The 15303-nt window shown below is 41.2% G+C and overlaps 1 protein-coding gene across 2 annotated transcripts in view; it reads right to left on the bottom strand.

Annotated features, from left to right (window-relative positions):
• jade2 (jade family PHD finger 2) overlaps nucleotides 1-15303 on the bottom strand; it is a 221807-nt gene that overhangs the window by 84596 nt on the left and 121908 nt on the right. For both annotated transcript variants that reach the window (XM_085470801.1, XM_085470802.1), the window contains exons 6-8: nucleotides 11306-11517; nucleotides 7545-7712; nucleotides 4094-4210 (exon numbers count right to left, since the gene is read on the bottom strand). In XM_085470801.1, the coding sequence (XP_085326927.1) occupies nucleotides 4094-4210; nucleotides 7545-7712; nucleotides 11306-11517 (497 nt within the window). The remainder of the gene's footprint in view (nucleotides 1-4093; nucleotides 4211-7544; nucleotides 7713-11305; nucleotides 11518-15303) is intronic.

The raw sequence follows: 15303 nt of genomic DNA, 5'->3' as shown, positions 1-15303 counted from the left end.
GTGTACATTCTCGTGTTTAAAGAGTTTAATTTGTCCTTTATTGTTTTTTAAGGTAAAACTAAATGGCTTTTCTCTGTCATAAGAAGCTTTGACCAATGAGTTAGCTGCCAGATGTGGGTTTAGAAGGCAGCTGTTTTCCTCCACCCCATCGGAGTGGAGCTGCAACCACGTTTTCTCCTCCCCTTCAGGTCACCTGCTGATCATCAGAGCAATCAACTGCTGAACAAAAAGACCAGCGCAGCAATCCACACTCCGCCAGATTATGAGCTCACCCGACGTGGTGAAGAGGCTAATCTTGTTTTTATTTGCTTTTTCTTATGATCTGTTTCTCATGTAATTCTGTGCCTTTTCTCCTCGTCTCCACTAAGCCAGCCAGCCCCGGATCTCACATCCATGTGCAACCACTCACCTCTCACGAATGCCACTTCTTCTGCTGCTACTTGAGATCATTACTCACCTGCTGGATCACCGCTGCCACTCTTCGGAGCCTTCCCACGCTCCACCCTTCACCAGCTTCCTTGCGGGCTCAAAACCTCTCCCTTTTGGCACCCTCCCCTGGCCCGACTACCTCGGATTTCAAGTAAGGTTTTCTCACAATAATCCTCTGGACAACATTGCCTAACTCACCTCCTCCTCCTCCTTCTCTGCACTGTCTAACTTGTCCTCTTGTCTCACAGATCTTACCCTCGCTACCTGCCTTCGCTCCTCATGCCTGCCTCTCTCTCCTGTTAATTGCATTCATATGTTCAGCTGAGCTCAGCCTTGTATTTAAATAAAGTTTGTTTCTATGTTTACGTTTCTTTAAAGTGAGTAAGAGCTCATTTAAGTTAGTTCATGTGCAATGTCTCTAAGCGAATAAAGAATCTCAAAATGCACTCTACTTCTCTCCGTCTTGCCCGGGTCCCGCACTTGAGTCCTACACTCACTGTTTACTAAAGCATGACAGTTTCACCTGATGCACAGATAAATCACCAAGAAAATAAAGCCAGTGATGAAGAAACAGAAGGTGTGATCCAATAATCACATGCTTAGCCTGTGTAAGACACCCCAATAAATACAACATCCTGATAAAACGTGGAGTTACGGTCAAAGATCTCCACTGTAAACCCATTTTTTTTATTACCAACCAAATGTCAGATTGAGACCACTGCAGCTGCTCTCACTTTTTCGGTGGCAAAAGGTTGAACACAGCGTGGAGTTGGCTAAATGTGTTGTTTGGTATGAGCCAAGTCATCGGAGGAAAAAAAAAAGAAAAAGAAAAAAATACTCATCTGGCCTTTTCGACTGCACCTGCTCTGTTCTGGCAGGGATTCATTAATAATGTTTTTATCAGTGCCCACACTGCTGCCGACTACTTCTGTTTGTGAAGAAAACATGTTTCTCTAAAATAATCTTTGCAAGACTTAACTGAGAAAAACCCCGACATTATTCAGACTGAGGTTTGTTCATACTTTACTCTGGAACATTTTTTAACTTGTGTATCAACTTGCGATTTATCAACATTTCCTTGACCTGAAAAATTCTGGATTTGTTTCCTCTCTTTTTTTGTTGCACATGTATTTGGTACAAACCAACCAGAAAAATCAATGAAGCAACTTCCCATCTTTTTCATCTTTAGGTTTAGCCGATTTTCTATCACTCTCCATAATTAATTTTAAACAAATCTATCCATTCGTTATATTACCACAAATTCAATTCGGGGTCATGCAGGCACTGGAGCTTATAGACTTACATTGGACCCTTAGCAAATTTAGAGTCACCAATTAACCTAACATGCAATCCTTTGCATCGTGGAAGGAAGCAGGAGTACCCAGAGGGAGCATAAACAGGCAAACTCCACAGAGAAAGGCTGTGAGGCGGCAGTGCTAACCACTGCACCATTTTCCCACCCAAAAACCAGAAAGGGGCAGAGATTAGAGAGAAGCTTGGACCTACAGTAACTAATCAGTGTGATCACTTGAGAGATCTCAAGCATCTTCCTTATATGTCAATCAATCGTCAATATAGTCAATTGTATCAATAACAATACTAGTATTGTAGCGCGATAGGATCAATAGTTTGATCCTATCCTCCAAGTTCAGAATGTAGCCCACTGAATCGTGTTAAATTGTTTTCTTTTTTGAAAATGAAAAAATATACCTCAAACATGCACTATGAAAACTGTCATAACCCTTTTGTGTTTCCCAATACATCTATTTTATTTTTGACCTAAAGCAAATTTAAACAACAGAAGTTGATCCAAAGTGCTTTAGAGCAGGCAAATTTCCTCCAAAAAGCCCAGTTTCAAAATACATAAAAGGCTGATTGGTGTGCTTTGTAACCGTGGAAAGTAAAAAAAACTGTGATTTAAGGGTCACATCTCTTAAATCTCTACTACATAAGTTGCTTTTATAAGTTGAAAGTATAAGTATTGTTCTTCGCAATACTAGCCCTGTATTTACTTGGTATCCCTTCAATAACAAAATGTGCAGCACTGCACAGGACTAGACTTTAAAACAAAGTTCTGTATGTTTAAACAGAATTCAGCTCCAATCCTATGATATTCCAACATCTGAGCTGCTGGATGTCCACCGCTTGATATGGGAATAACCAGAGTCATAATAAAGCAAATTAAATTCTTACGACATATTTTCAAGACCTTTTTCTATTCACTTAATCCATCTAGCACACTTAGAGCTACAACAATCTCATTATTAAAAGCTGTACACAGAATCTCTTTTACATATACAGTACAGGTGGCACTGGTTGACCTTCTAGTGCACAGATCTTCAGTAGAATACTAATTAAGAGACTCTTAACTCAGAACGTCCTGGCTAATGGTTGTTAGATATGTATACTTTGTTATGAGCGCTTGAGATGCTTGTTAGTAGCTCAGCATGAAAAGAGACAGGACAAGGTGTCATTAGACGAAGGCTTCAAAAAGTGGATTTCACTGTTGGAAGTGGTGCCGAAGTGAAGAACACTCAAGGCTGAAGCTGTCTGACCTACTCAACATTAAAAACACACAGATATCAGTGGTAACACATGCTTTGTGCTTTAATGTCTGCTATAGTGTGAATACATTGTCCTGCAATTGATCTACAATGATTGTATCACAAATCACAGCAAACACTTAAATCGGAAAAATAGATTAAAAGAAATTTTCTCTCCTGGACTGAAACTTTTCGAGGCGGAAAAATATTTCTTATTTCCGACTTTTCTCCACAACGTGGTTTACAAAGAACTCCTGCTGCTCGAGCTGCTGTGCAGAAAAGCATCTCAACTGATTAGCAAGTATGTTTGTACAGCAGTCTGCTTTCAGCTATGGAAACAGGAGAGTGAGACTCTCCCTACGGACGACTCCAACTCAGGGGGTTCGCTGATAGTCTACAGCAGGGATACACTGTCAGGAAACACCCTCGCCGATGCGCAAACGCACACACGCGTTCGTATCCAGTACATACATCTGGGATGTGCATATGCTGCAAGCAAATGTAAAAGCATTGCAATGCTTTAGGATTGCGGTTCACCTTAAGGGCACTTTTGAAGCTAAATCATGCACAGGCTAATGTCTGTGAAGTGGGTTAGTGTAAGTGTGTCAGCAGGGGCTGTGTTTGCATACTAAGCAGTCGCTTCAAACACATCCACATTGCCTATCAGGAAACTAAAAACTACAATAATTTGATGAGAGAAATGCTGTGTTTGGAGCATGCTGTGCTCATTTTGTGTCTTTTTACCTGCAAGGCTTCATTAATAAATTCATGGATCAGTGTTTCACCCTTTGTAATAAATATTACACATAGTGGAAACCTTCACATATCCACAAACCACCTCTGGCTGATGTACAGCATGCATGCAGGCTGCATGATAATTTAAAAAGAGGAAACTTGTTGCTGTTGAAATCACACCCTCACTTATCTTGGTTTAACTTGTTTGCAAACTGGTAGTTGAGATTTAGCAACCAGAGAAGGAAAAGAAGCAAAAACTGAAACCCATAATCTGGAGCACTGTAGAACCTGTGGACGTTTTGAATGCTGTGTTTCTTTTGTTTTTGGGGTTTTTCTTTTAACATTTGAAGACAATGAGATAGACGGGCAAAGCACTGATAATATACCTGAATGCAGGTCCCTGTGTGCTCTCGACACAGGCTGCAGGACAGAGCCCAGCGGCTGGCGGGGATATGGGACACCTTGGTAATGGGCTCCATCTTCTCTGGACAGCCTATACTCACCTAAGGAGGAAAACAAAACAGTTAGTAAGAAACAAACATAGAAAGCACAACAACACTGATGAGACTCATCTTACTCTAAATTCTTTTTAAAAAAATCTCACTTAATAATTAGGCAAAGTGCCAAACATATTTTGGTTGCAGCTTCTCAAATGTTGGAATATGCAGCTTTTTTTGGGATAAGTTAATATTCATCTGCGATGGTCATACAGGCAACTGAGGCTGAAAGACTCTTGGTGCATCTGGGGGCTTCCCATGATGTGTTCCTTTTCACTCCCTCTATTTTTATACACCACTTTGCATTTCATCATTGGCTATTATTAATCTCTGGCTGTCTTTCACTTCTCTTTTCTCCCCTCAACCCCAACTAGTCGCGGCAGACGGCTGCCCCTCTCTGAGCCTTGCTTTGCTGGTGGTTTCTTCCTCTTAGGAGGGAGTTTTTCTTTCCGTCTGTCGCCAAGCGCTTGCTCATATGGGGTCGTCTGATTGTTCAGATTTTTTTATGTACTATTGCAGGATCTTTACCTTAAAAAAAAAAAAAAAGCAAAAGCTTCTTGAAGCAACTGTGATTTGGCGCCATATAAAGTATTAATAAAATACAACATTTGAAGTTACAACATAATTATCATCTTCTTAAATATATTTAACACCTCAGCTACGCAACTTCTTCAGTTTCTGATTAAAGTAACCTCCCTAAACGCATCCTAGGAATGACAGTTTACACCCTAATTTAGCTTGAATAACTTCACCTGTTTTCCAATTTCCAAAACTGTCCTCGGACCCAGAGCAGAGACACATGTGCTTCTTGGAAAAAGGTTACTGTAAAGCTCTGTGTGACTTCCTCTTTGAGCAGTTCATTCAGAACAGCTTTGGCCCCAGACCTCCCTGCACCAAATACAACCAAGAAGTCATTGACTTGTGCCAACCAGCCATGCAGAAAAGAAGTGAAGAGCACTCATCACCAAAGCGCTGTTTCTTCCTTCCTTCCTTCCTCTGCTGCCTATTTCTTTACAAAAAAGGAAAAAAACAACATTCCACTTCTTTCACATCCACTTCTTGTCATATTTGAGGCACGGCCTTCTCTCCTTGTCCTTCACGCTTGTATTAACAAGCTGACAACTGATTTCCGCAGGTCACGCCTCCCCCCCATCATCCACTCGTCCTTCTATCTGATTTTCTTTCCTCCTCTCATCTGCTCAACCACAGAACAAACCAATGGCCTCTGCTCTTTCTGTTATTATCGATGTCTTTTGTACAACACACTCACACAGTTGATGCGGGGGTCAATTTTCACTCCATTGAGAATGTCAATAGAAAGTGCAATTCTGACTATGATGCCACAGCCGTCACTGTCAACGCGCACTTCTTTTATGCAGCTGATATAAGAGCCGGTAGATAAGAAAAGGATTTCCACTTTTTGAATGGTACAGTTAATTGATTGAATTGTTCACAACCGTGATTCCCACGCGCACACACACACACATACGCAGAAGTTGCACTTCACATTTCAAAGCAGACAGATGAAAAAAGGGACAAAATCTAAAATCGCTTTAGAGGAAATCACTGTGTTAAATAAAAAGCCTTCTTAAAAGAGGGGCTCTTCCTCTTTGAGATTGAGTGTGTGTGTTTGTGTGTCTATGTGTAACTATGAGGGGTGAAAAGCTGTTTAAAGAGAGACCTTTCTCTAGGAGCTGAAGGCAGGCATAAGGCAGCTATGCACAGCTCTGGAGAGGCTGTATCATTTGAAGGCACACACACCCATACAAAAACAAACACACATACACTATAAATGTAAAACACACTTACACACAGTTTTTTCCACCACATATTCAGAACAAATCTACCAACTAGTAGCATGAAGCACATACATCTGAGCCCACACAAGGACAAGAGCACAAAACACACACACACAGCACAGACATGCAAATTAACCCCCTCCGCCATGGTAGGAAGAGAAAACAAAAGCGAATGGAGCAACGAAAACAATTAGCCCAATCAAGGGTGACAGAAGGCAATTAGGAGGAAAAGGTTTGAGGTGCCAAAAGCCACTCTATTATTGAGAGAAATGTGCTGGTGAAGTGTGCCGCTGAATAGTCGCAAGAAATATGGCTGTCTTAAAGGTATGCAAGGCTCGAAGCGCATCCACGAACCTTCTGAAATGAGGGGGCTCCGTTTGGGGCTTTCAGATGAGCGACGGTGACAAAAGATGTCATCAAGAAACGTCAAGACGAAATGAGCGGCTGCTGGGAGAAGCACGCTTGACAGCCAGGTTCCTCGGGAATCATTATGCATTCTTCAGATTGTAAAGAGGAAGGTGTTGACTGGTATTTTAAACATTTACTCTAAACAAGTGGTGGAAACAAGTAACAGGTGCAAATGCTTCTCAAAATCTTCCACCAAAGACTTTTTTGAGTCTAATTGCAAAGCAAAGGCCTCACCGTAAAACCACAGCGATGCGCTACATTGCCAAAAGTATTCACTCAGGCATCCGAATCATTGAATTCAACTCCGGTCATTTCCACGGCCACAGGTGTATAACATGCAGCACCTGGACGTGCAGACTACTTTTACAAATATTAGTGAACGAATGGGTTGCTCTCAGGACTTACCTGTCCAACAAGTCCAGTCATGCAGTTTCCTTGCTACTAAATATTCCACAGTCAACTGTTAGTGGAAGTGGAAGTGACTTGAAGCCATGAAGTGGTAGGCTATGTAAAGTTACAGCTCAGTGTCAGCAAATGCTGAGGCAAATAGTGCGCAAAGGTCGCCGACTTTCTGCACAGTCAGTTGCTACTGATCTACAAAACTCATGTGACCTTCAGATTTGCTGAAGACCAGCGCAGAGAGAGCTTCATGGAGTGGAGTGTAATCCAAGCCTTACAGAACCAAGCGCAATGCAAAGCATCAGATGCAGTGGTGTAAACCACACCGCCACTGGACTATAGAGCAGTGGAGACGTTCTCTGGATGGACATCACGCTTCTTCATCTGGTAATCCAATGGAAGAGTCTGGGTTTGGCAGTTGTCTGACTGCAATGTGCAAAGTACAAAGTTTGGTGGAGGAAGTATCACAGTGTGGGGCTGTTTTTCAGGAGTTCGGCTTGCCTTCTTAATGCTTTACCATACCACGACATTTTGAACAATTTCATCCTCCCAACATTGTGGGAACAATTCTGTGAAGCCAACAATGCCTAAAAGCGAATGTAGAAAAGGTTACACTTCCAGGGATGTATTAAAAATTCATTAACATGCTGGCTGCAATTTTAAGATTGCACAAAGAAACCAATCAGTATCTGACTGTATGTGACCACCTCTGTGTCTTTCTCTCAGTGTCTCACCTCAGGGATCCATAAGGCACAGCTGACGTGGACCCACTTGGTTCCACTGCGGGTGGGCTTGAGTGCCCCCCCTCTCTTGGGGCAGAGCAGACATTTTGGCTGGACCCCGAGAGCGCAGGTCCGACACAGCCAGTTCCCCTGGGGTACCTTCAGGATGCCGTAACACGCCTGCAACAGGGAAAGAAATAAAAAAGGAAAGTTATGACAGGTCTTAATGCGAAAGCTGCATAACGATGGTTCTGAATTTACATAGGTTACCAACCATGACGTAACATGCAAGCCAATTTATTCTGGCTAACCAATTCTACCTACAAAGTCTTTGTGCCAAGCTAACCAGCCAATAGCTGTAACTTTTTATGCAGTGGACAGATTGCTAGCCTTGCTAATAAGAGAATGGAAAACTACGTCAAATCACCATAAATAAAAAGTTCATTAAAGACCTATTAGTACACTGAAGCACATTAACATACACCCCATGTAAACCATTAGGTGTATATTAAAAGTTGTATTCCATATACTCTGTGTTGGCAAAAAGATGACTGACAGTCAGCTTTTCAAGCCAACCTAAAAACAGTGAATTTTGTTTTGTTTTTGTTGTGATTGAGCACATAAGTGGTGCCGCAGCTGATCCGGTTCACAATCCATTAAGTTTTCTTGTTGTCGGTTGCACAAACTAATGAGAATTACAAGCCGCTGAAAAGTTAAGAACGCTCTCAAGCAGTTATATGGTGGACACATTCATCTCGACATGACTGCTGCAATACAATCACTCGGCCATAAAAAGCATGAAAATGTGTAAACGCATCAGGATGTCACAGCACTGACCATATTACTGATGTCAGCATAATGGTTAATGGACTGGTACTTATAGAGCACTTTTCTATTCCTTTTTACTACAAGCTTCATTCACTCATTCACACAAGTGCCTGTTCCTATGCCTAAGCCCTTTTAATCTAACATCACACACCAACGGACAAATCAGAGGGCTTTTAGTTTGAGCACAGTTTGGGTGGAGACCAATAAGGTCATCAGTGTGCGAAGTAGCAACAATAAAATCATTAGGAAAGACTAAAAACCTAAATAACTTGCTTTAAATGGGGAATGGCCTTCCTGTGTTAATGACGTACTTGCTTGCAACAGTAACCGTAGAAGACATTGGGCGATTCCCAACAGGAATCTTGGCATAACTTTCACCAGCTACACCCTGAAGCCTGCGAGTCGTCTTGCTTTTTAAGTCAAAATCCCCAACATACATTTGGTTTCAATGCAACAACTTCTGTATTCTCATATAGGTTTTATTAACTGAAAGGTTTTATCCACTGCTGCTCCAATTACAAATCTCCATTTAATATTTCTTTATTTTAGTAAAAACAGCAAGAGCTTCCAACACATCTGAAATGCCACATAGACTTTATTTTGTTTTTTAAAGCACAGCTGGGTTTTGTATGATCAGAGCTCCACCCAATTCCCCTTCCGCTATCACAGAGGGGTGCCATGGAAGTCTTTCATGCCAGCATAACAGCATGCTTATATGTTTCTGATAAGATCCAGTCCCCAGGGTTAGAAACAAAGTGTTATTTTATTGTCAGACATTATTTACTCCTTCATTGTTAGAAAGGGTCTACTGTGGCAAGCGAAGCATACGTAATGCCTCTTTTTCTACCATTATCCCTATCACCTCAGATCTATCATATCAAAGCATTACTCCTTTAGTTGAGCCTCAAATGAAATTTAGACGCCCCAAATCCCAGACCATCACGAGGGAAGGACACATCATATTTCATATAACTGAAAAGGCAGAACACACATTCATATTAGACTTAGAGGATGATAAAACAACAGAGACAGAGAGAAAAAACAAACAACCTTCAAGGAAATGAAACACGAAAGTCTCAGTCTTTGTTAAAAGCAATTAAGGGACTCTATTGATGAAATGATTTTATTGATCAAACAAAGAACCTCAGCAAGCATGGCCCGTGTTTCACCTACCGAGCGTTGGGGAGACCACTTTACCAGGGAAGGAACAGACGATGTGATATTTTAGTGTGGTTACACACTAAAAGCAATATTACTTAATACTGCTGGGAGCAACCTTTTCTTTCACCGCCTGCTACAATTTGTTTCCATGACACCTCAACTTTTGGCTCGTACCTATTTTTACTCAACAAATACTACTAGGAAAACACCAGAGGCTCCTAAGAGTAATGTTTTGATGACTTGATCCAAAAGTTATTTATGCCCCGCGTTCTTGAAATATGTGCATGAGGGCACACATGCAAGGAAGAGGTGATGAAATATACGCTTATGCCAAAAACCTGCCCCCCTCCCCTCACCCCCAACCGGTTGCAGAAGATGGCAGCAACTCCCTGAGCCTGGTTGTGCTGGAGGTTTCTTCCTGTTAAGTTTTTCCTTCCTAGCGTCCTTACCTTTCAGTCTAAGCACCTTGAGCCGACTGCTGTTATTTGGTGCAATATAAAGAAAATGGAATTGAAAAAAAAAAAGAAAAGAATTGGACTTGAATGGAAATAGCGTGCTTTCAAACATGCTAAGGTGAGAAAAACCGAGATATTTTATATATTGCTGTGCTTCTTTATGAACAGTAAGAGCAGCCACGCAAAGCTGTTATGAAATGGAGTAAAAATGCGTTATATTTAAGATGATTCATATTTCCTCCTGTTTCACAGTCTGGCTTTTGATTTCATATGCAGAAAAAAATTCTTTATAGTTCTGAAAAATGAGAGGAGACTTAACCTCCAGATTCTGATTGCTAATTTTTGTCTGATAGTGGGAAACCGAGCAGGTTTTGTTTGAAATATCAAAAGCACTGAGCTCAGGATGTTTTTCCTAAACTTGAATACTCATTATAAAATCCTCATGCAACTTAAAGGAAACATTTTTTTTAACTTGGATTTTTCTTTCGATTTTAAATAAAATTCAGCTGAGGTGGAGGCGGAGGTGGACACAAGGTCGTCTGGTTGGGAGTAAAGCCCAGACTTGAGGCTGTTTTCGACATTGAAGCGCGGCTCGCAAGGTCAACTGCCAGTCCCGGGCGGCCGCAGCCTCCACCACAGGCGGTCTGCTGTTGCAAACGAGAGGCTAAGGTGGGTTTCTGAGGTTTACCTACGGAAACTTTGTCAGGAATTTCAAATCTTTGAATTATCTTGGCTCAGACTGAAGTTTGCAGAGCTTTAAGTTGGGGGTCACGACACACAGCTGTCAAATAAAAGGTGAGAGTTGAATTTGTAACGCAAGAAAAAAAGAAAGGCAGTTAGTGCAACACAGTAACTGTTTTAACACGATTATCTTGTTTTCATTACCATCGGAGGCCACAAACCATAACTGAAAATAACACTGAATTAGTCGCCCAGGACTCGTTTATTAGAGGAACTGGAGGTGACAGATTAAAATGAGATCAGTTCTGCAGTGGTGGGAAACTTCTTCCATTCTGTGTCATAACAGCAGGTAAGCAGGGGCAGTCTGAAGGGAGTGATAGTGTGTTAGTGCCAACTGAGCCGACACAATAATTAATATTCTGTCACCGTGTGACAAACACAGCAGAGCCCCTCCAGCTTCAGGCTGTCACGGGAAGTATTTGTGAAAGAACTGCTCTATGTGCACCTTTGTGCAGTTCATGTACTCAGTCGCCTTCTTATTCTGCAGAAACCTACAAAAACTCCAAACGCAAGGAGCATACAGTGCATACAACTCCACAAGTGTGCACAAACAAAAAATGTGAAGAACTTGAGCCCATAATTGCTGACCTGATGAACACAGACATTGCACTTGTCACAGAAAACCATCTCGTTGCCGTCCTCTCCCTCCGGTGAGCGGCAGACGTCGCAGACCACGTCCTCATCGTACTCGATGCCCAGGCCTTCCTCTGTCTCGATGGCCTGCTGCATCTTCTCCTGGCACACACTCTCCAGCTCCACCAGAACGCACTCCATGGTGAGCTCATCGAGCTCCGGTAAGCCTGGCGGTGAGAAAACAAAGTAAAAAACAAAAAAGATTAGTTTGCATTTGTCGTACAGACGAAAACTGAACCAGACAGAAACTAATCATCCATCTCTTGTGAGGCAGGGAATTCTTGGTGATTAGAGGATTATATTTTGTCTGGTGCTAAGCTGTTTTTTGTTTTACACATATTGTTTTCTTTGAAAGCTTGAAGACTCAAGCACGGCCTCTGGGAGAATGGATGAGTATTTAAGAAAATACTAAGCCTGTACAAAACAATTAAAGCTAAGAGTAGAGTTCCAAGGTCAACACTCACTGGTTTCTTTGAGTTCCTTTTATCGACAAGGATAACAGAAACGAGAAGCTGCTCATATGAAGTTCAAAACAAGCAAGCCAATTTACAGATTTCAAGTTATTTTGGGCCTAAATGCTTTGCATAACACTAATTTGAAACACACACAGCCTTCATTTGCGTGTTTATCTCACAAGGTCACTTTCTGTTTCTTCAGGGCGGCTCAGGGCGAAGCGTGCTGAAAATTAGCCGAGAGAGTGTCAGCTGGAGTCGACTGCTAACCAGAGTAAGAAGAGAAATATCACATGTGCTCTGCAGGCCCATTAGCTACCAAAGCCAAAATTTGAAGAAAAGCAACCAAAAAATAAATTAAAAAGTGCCATTAAGCCTTTGTTGCCCTCAGCTTAGCTCACTGTGCCAAAATGTGTCGACATTAGCATCAGTATCCCTGCTCCATTTGCATCTCAAAGTAATGCCTTGCTCTAAGGCTGGTTAATTGTTGATGAAGACTGATCTAACTGGCAAACGCAAGCCTTCTTCCTCATGAAAAATAAAACGTTTAAGATACCAGGAAAGCAAACAGTCTGGTTTCCAGGATCGTGGCGAACAGATGCAGAATATTATTATCTCATTACCTGCGATAAGATTACAGTGATTATACAAAATGGGTAACAGGAAGGCATTAAATCTAGTGTGAAAATTTTTTTGGTTTTGTTTTTTTTTTTTTCCCCTGAAATGCAAATGATTATTTCGATAACAGTTTAAAAACCGTACAAAAATATTCTAAACGACACACCAGTGTGAATGCTGGCCGTACATGATGTTCACACAGATTAAATCACAGACTGCACAATCTCTGGTCATCATTTTAAAGTTATGTGAAACCTTTGCAAACCTAAGATCCAGGGACCGGGATCGGCCCAACAGACACCCCAATGCGCCCCATTTGACATCTTTGGAAAATAGATGGGATGCATGAATTTTGGACTTTCAACAGTGTTAAATAAACTTCACAGTTAGTCCTCCACCACAGCCATTCAAATGAGAGCAGAGTAAAGTAATAGTTAAAAACATTAAATGAAAGAAAAGTTCCTATTTTTTCACTATTTGTTATAGAAATGTTTTTTATAATGTATCCACAGTAAAATACATAAATAAATGAATTCAAAAATTGGATTGGAAATAATGAAATACATCTCTGCAACTTTTCCCCTAATTTTACAGATTTATTTCTTTCCATTTAATGAGTTGTGCTGACTGATGTCTTTCAATAACTACAGCAGAATTTCTCTACCACCTTTTTCTTAAATATTGAGATTCTCACTTAAGATCAAAGTGGGTTGTGTGTGGCCCACAATGTAAAATGAGTCTGGCATCGCTGCTTTAGAGTAAAGACTGATACGCACGGAGAGAGTTGTGAAAAAACGAGAGAAACTTTTGAGTTGTTCAGATGCAAACTTGTCGTGGAAATCAACATCGAGCGATGATGATCTGATGCTCATGTTTCTAAGCAAGAAAAGGAAGAATCGGGGATTCTGGTTTCATCCAATTCTAACGAGAAAGCTGTAGCAGCGAGAATTTCATGGTTTGAGCCTTAGGTTGAAGCTGTATCACGACAGCTTTCGTACGTATTTCAGGATGTCAGTGGGGCAGTTTGAGCTCCTGTAGGAGAGATGTAAAATTCGAGCTTGTTCCAAAAAAACAAATGCCACAAATTTGTCCATCTAAAGTACGCGGTACGCCCTTCAGATGATTCCTGATTAATACAGCTAATCAGAGGCCAGTGTCATTAGAGTCCTGCATGCAGCAATCAAAATAAAACTTTATCAAGTCTGTAGCTCTGCATTATTTTTTGACTCATTTGTAGGATTTTGCACTCAGTTGGGAGGTTTTTATAACTGGAGTGGGTCAATTTGTGGATCTTATTTATGTCATTCATTCTCTTCCAATCAAATAATAATATTAACTAAGCAGCAGCATGATTTACTGCTCAGGTTCTTTTTGCCAACAGGGTGAGCTGCTGTTTAACCTACCATACCCCTGCAATGTACTGAAAATAACATCGACTTTATTATGATAGCCAACATCTGCTGCTGAGGCAGAAAACACGTGAATTGGGCCTCGAGCTGGAACGTCGACATGAACAAAGAAAGAACAAGAAGAAGAACACACGTGATCGTTGTCGTGGATTCAGAAGCTGCTTCTAAAGCCGCTGAAAAGGGGAAGCGGAGTTAGATATTAACCTGCCGTGACATTTACATCATGAACTAAGCACACATACCTAAGACCGCATTATCTGTTGTCTCCGTGTTTGCATGTGGCAGCTGTGAGCACATGCAGGGATTCTTTCATTTTTGTGTATGTGCAGTATTTGTGTGTGTGCTTAAAAGTAAAACGGAAATTAACACAAACACACACAAAAAAAACAACGTCCTTTTCTTCATGCTTTGATTCTTCTAGTCTGCCTGACTGCTTTGGCTTTCAAACTTTCATGTACACTGTGCCTTAATGCACTTCTCTAATTGTATTTCTATTAATCTACTCAATGCAGCATAATGCTAAACACTCTGATCTTACAGTAACCCAGAGTTACTCATCCTTATAATCAGAATTCATGTGTATTTAGCTGCTGTATTGACCCAGTTTTCTCCAAGAAGACACATTTTCCTACAGCAAAACACAGCTGCCAACAAATATTGTAAACACGTATGATATCATTGAATGTTAAAAAAAAATTATATTTGATTTTGTGGGGGAAAAAAACAAAAAGCACAAGCCACAAGCTGGCTGTGTCCCAGCGGCACAAAGCTGGATTTTCACAAGAAAAGTTGTTAGGCTCCAAGTTATCCGTTTGTAATACCACATGTACTGTGTGGCAAAGTCACCACAGGCTGGTGCATCTCGTGCAGCTTCATACTTAAGATACGCTGCTGTTTGTGCAAACCGAGCAAAGGATAGGGAACAAGAGACAGAGAAGGAGAACAAAATGAACGATTTAGCCTAGTGTGATTAGGAAACATAACTGAAAACTATCAATTCAATTCAATTTTATTTATATGGTGCCAATTCACAGTTGCTTCAAGGATCGTTAGATTGTAAGGTAACGACCATACAAGAAAGAAAACCCCCAGCCATCAGATAAGCCCCTATGAGCAAGCACTTGGCAACAGTGGGGAAGAAGAACTCCCTTTTAACAGGAAGAACCTTTCGGCAGAACCGAGCCCAGGGAGGGGCGGGGCCACATTCCATGACAGGTTGGTGCATCTGATTAATCGCATTGCTGTGATGCCATATTTTTTACGATGTGGTTAAAACCCACCCTTGTTTATTCTGGAAATAATAATTAAAAAGTGTCCGGGGTTAAGGAGTAATTGTGTTTCCAGGTAGCAAAACTGTGGCATCACAACAACAATGTGACTGGTCACTTGGACTGTTTACATCAAGGGGCAATCGTGGCTCAATCGTGGCTCAAGAGTTGGGAGTTCGCCTTGTAATCGGAAGGTTTCCGGTTCG

Source organism: Copadichromis virginalis, linkage group LG10 (assembly GCF_057382275.1).
Source record: "Copadichromis virginalis isolate Kocher_CV1m ecotype Utaka linkage group LG10, C_Virginalis_male_GT1.1, whole genome shotgun sequence".
Lineage (NCBI taxonomy): Eukaryota > Metazoa > Chordata > Actinopteri > Cichliformes > Cichlidae > Copadichromis > Copadichromis virginalis.
The sequence above is the reverse complement of the archived record's forward strand: the minus strand, read 5'-3'. Positions and strand labels throughout refer to the sequence as shown.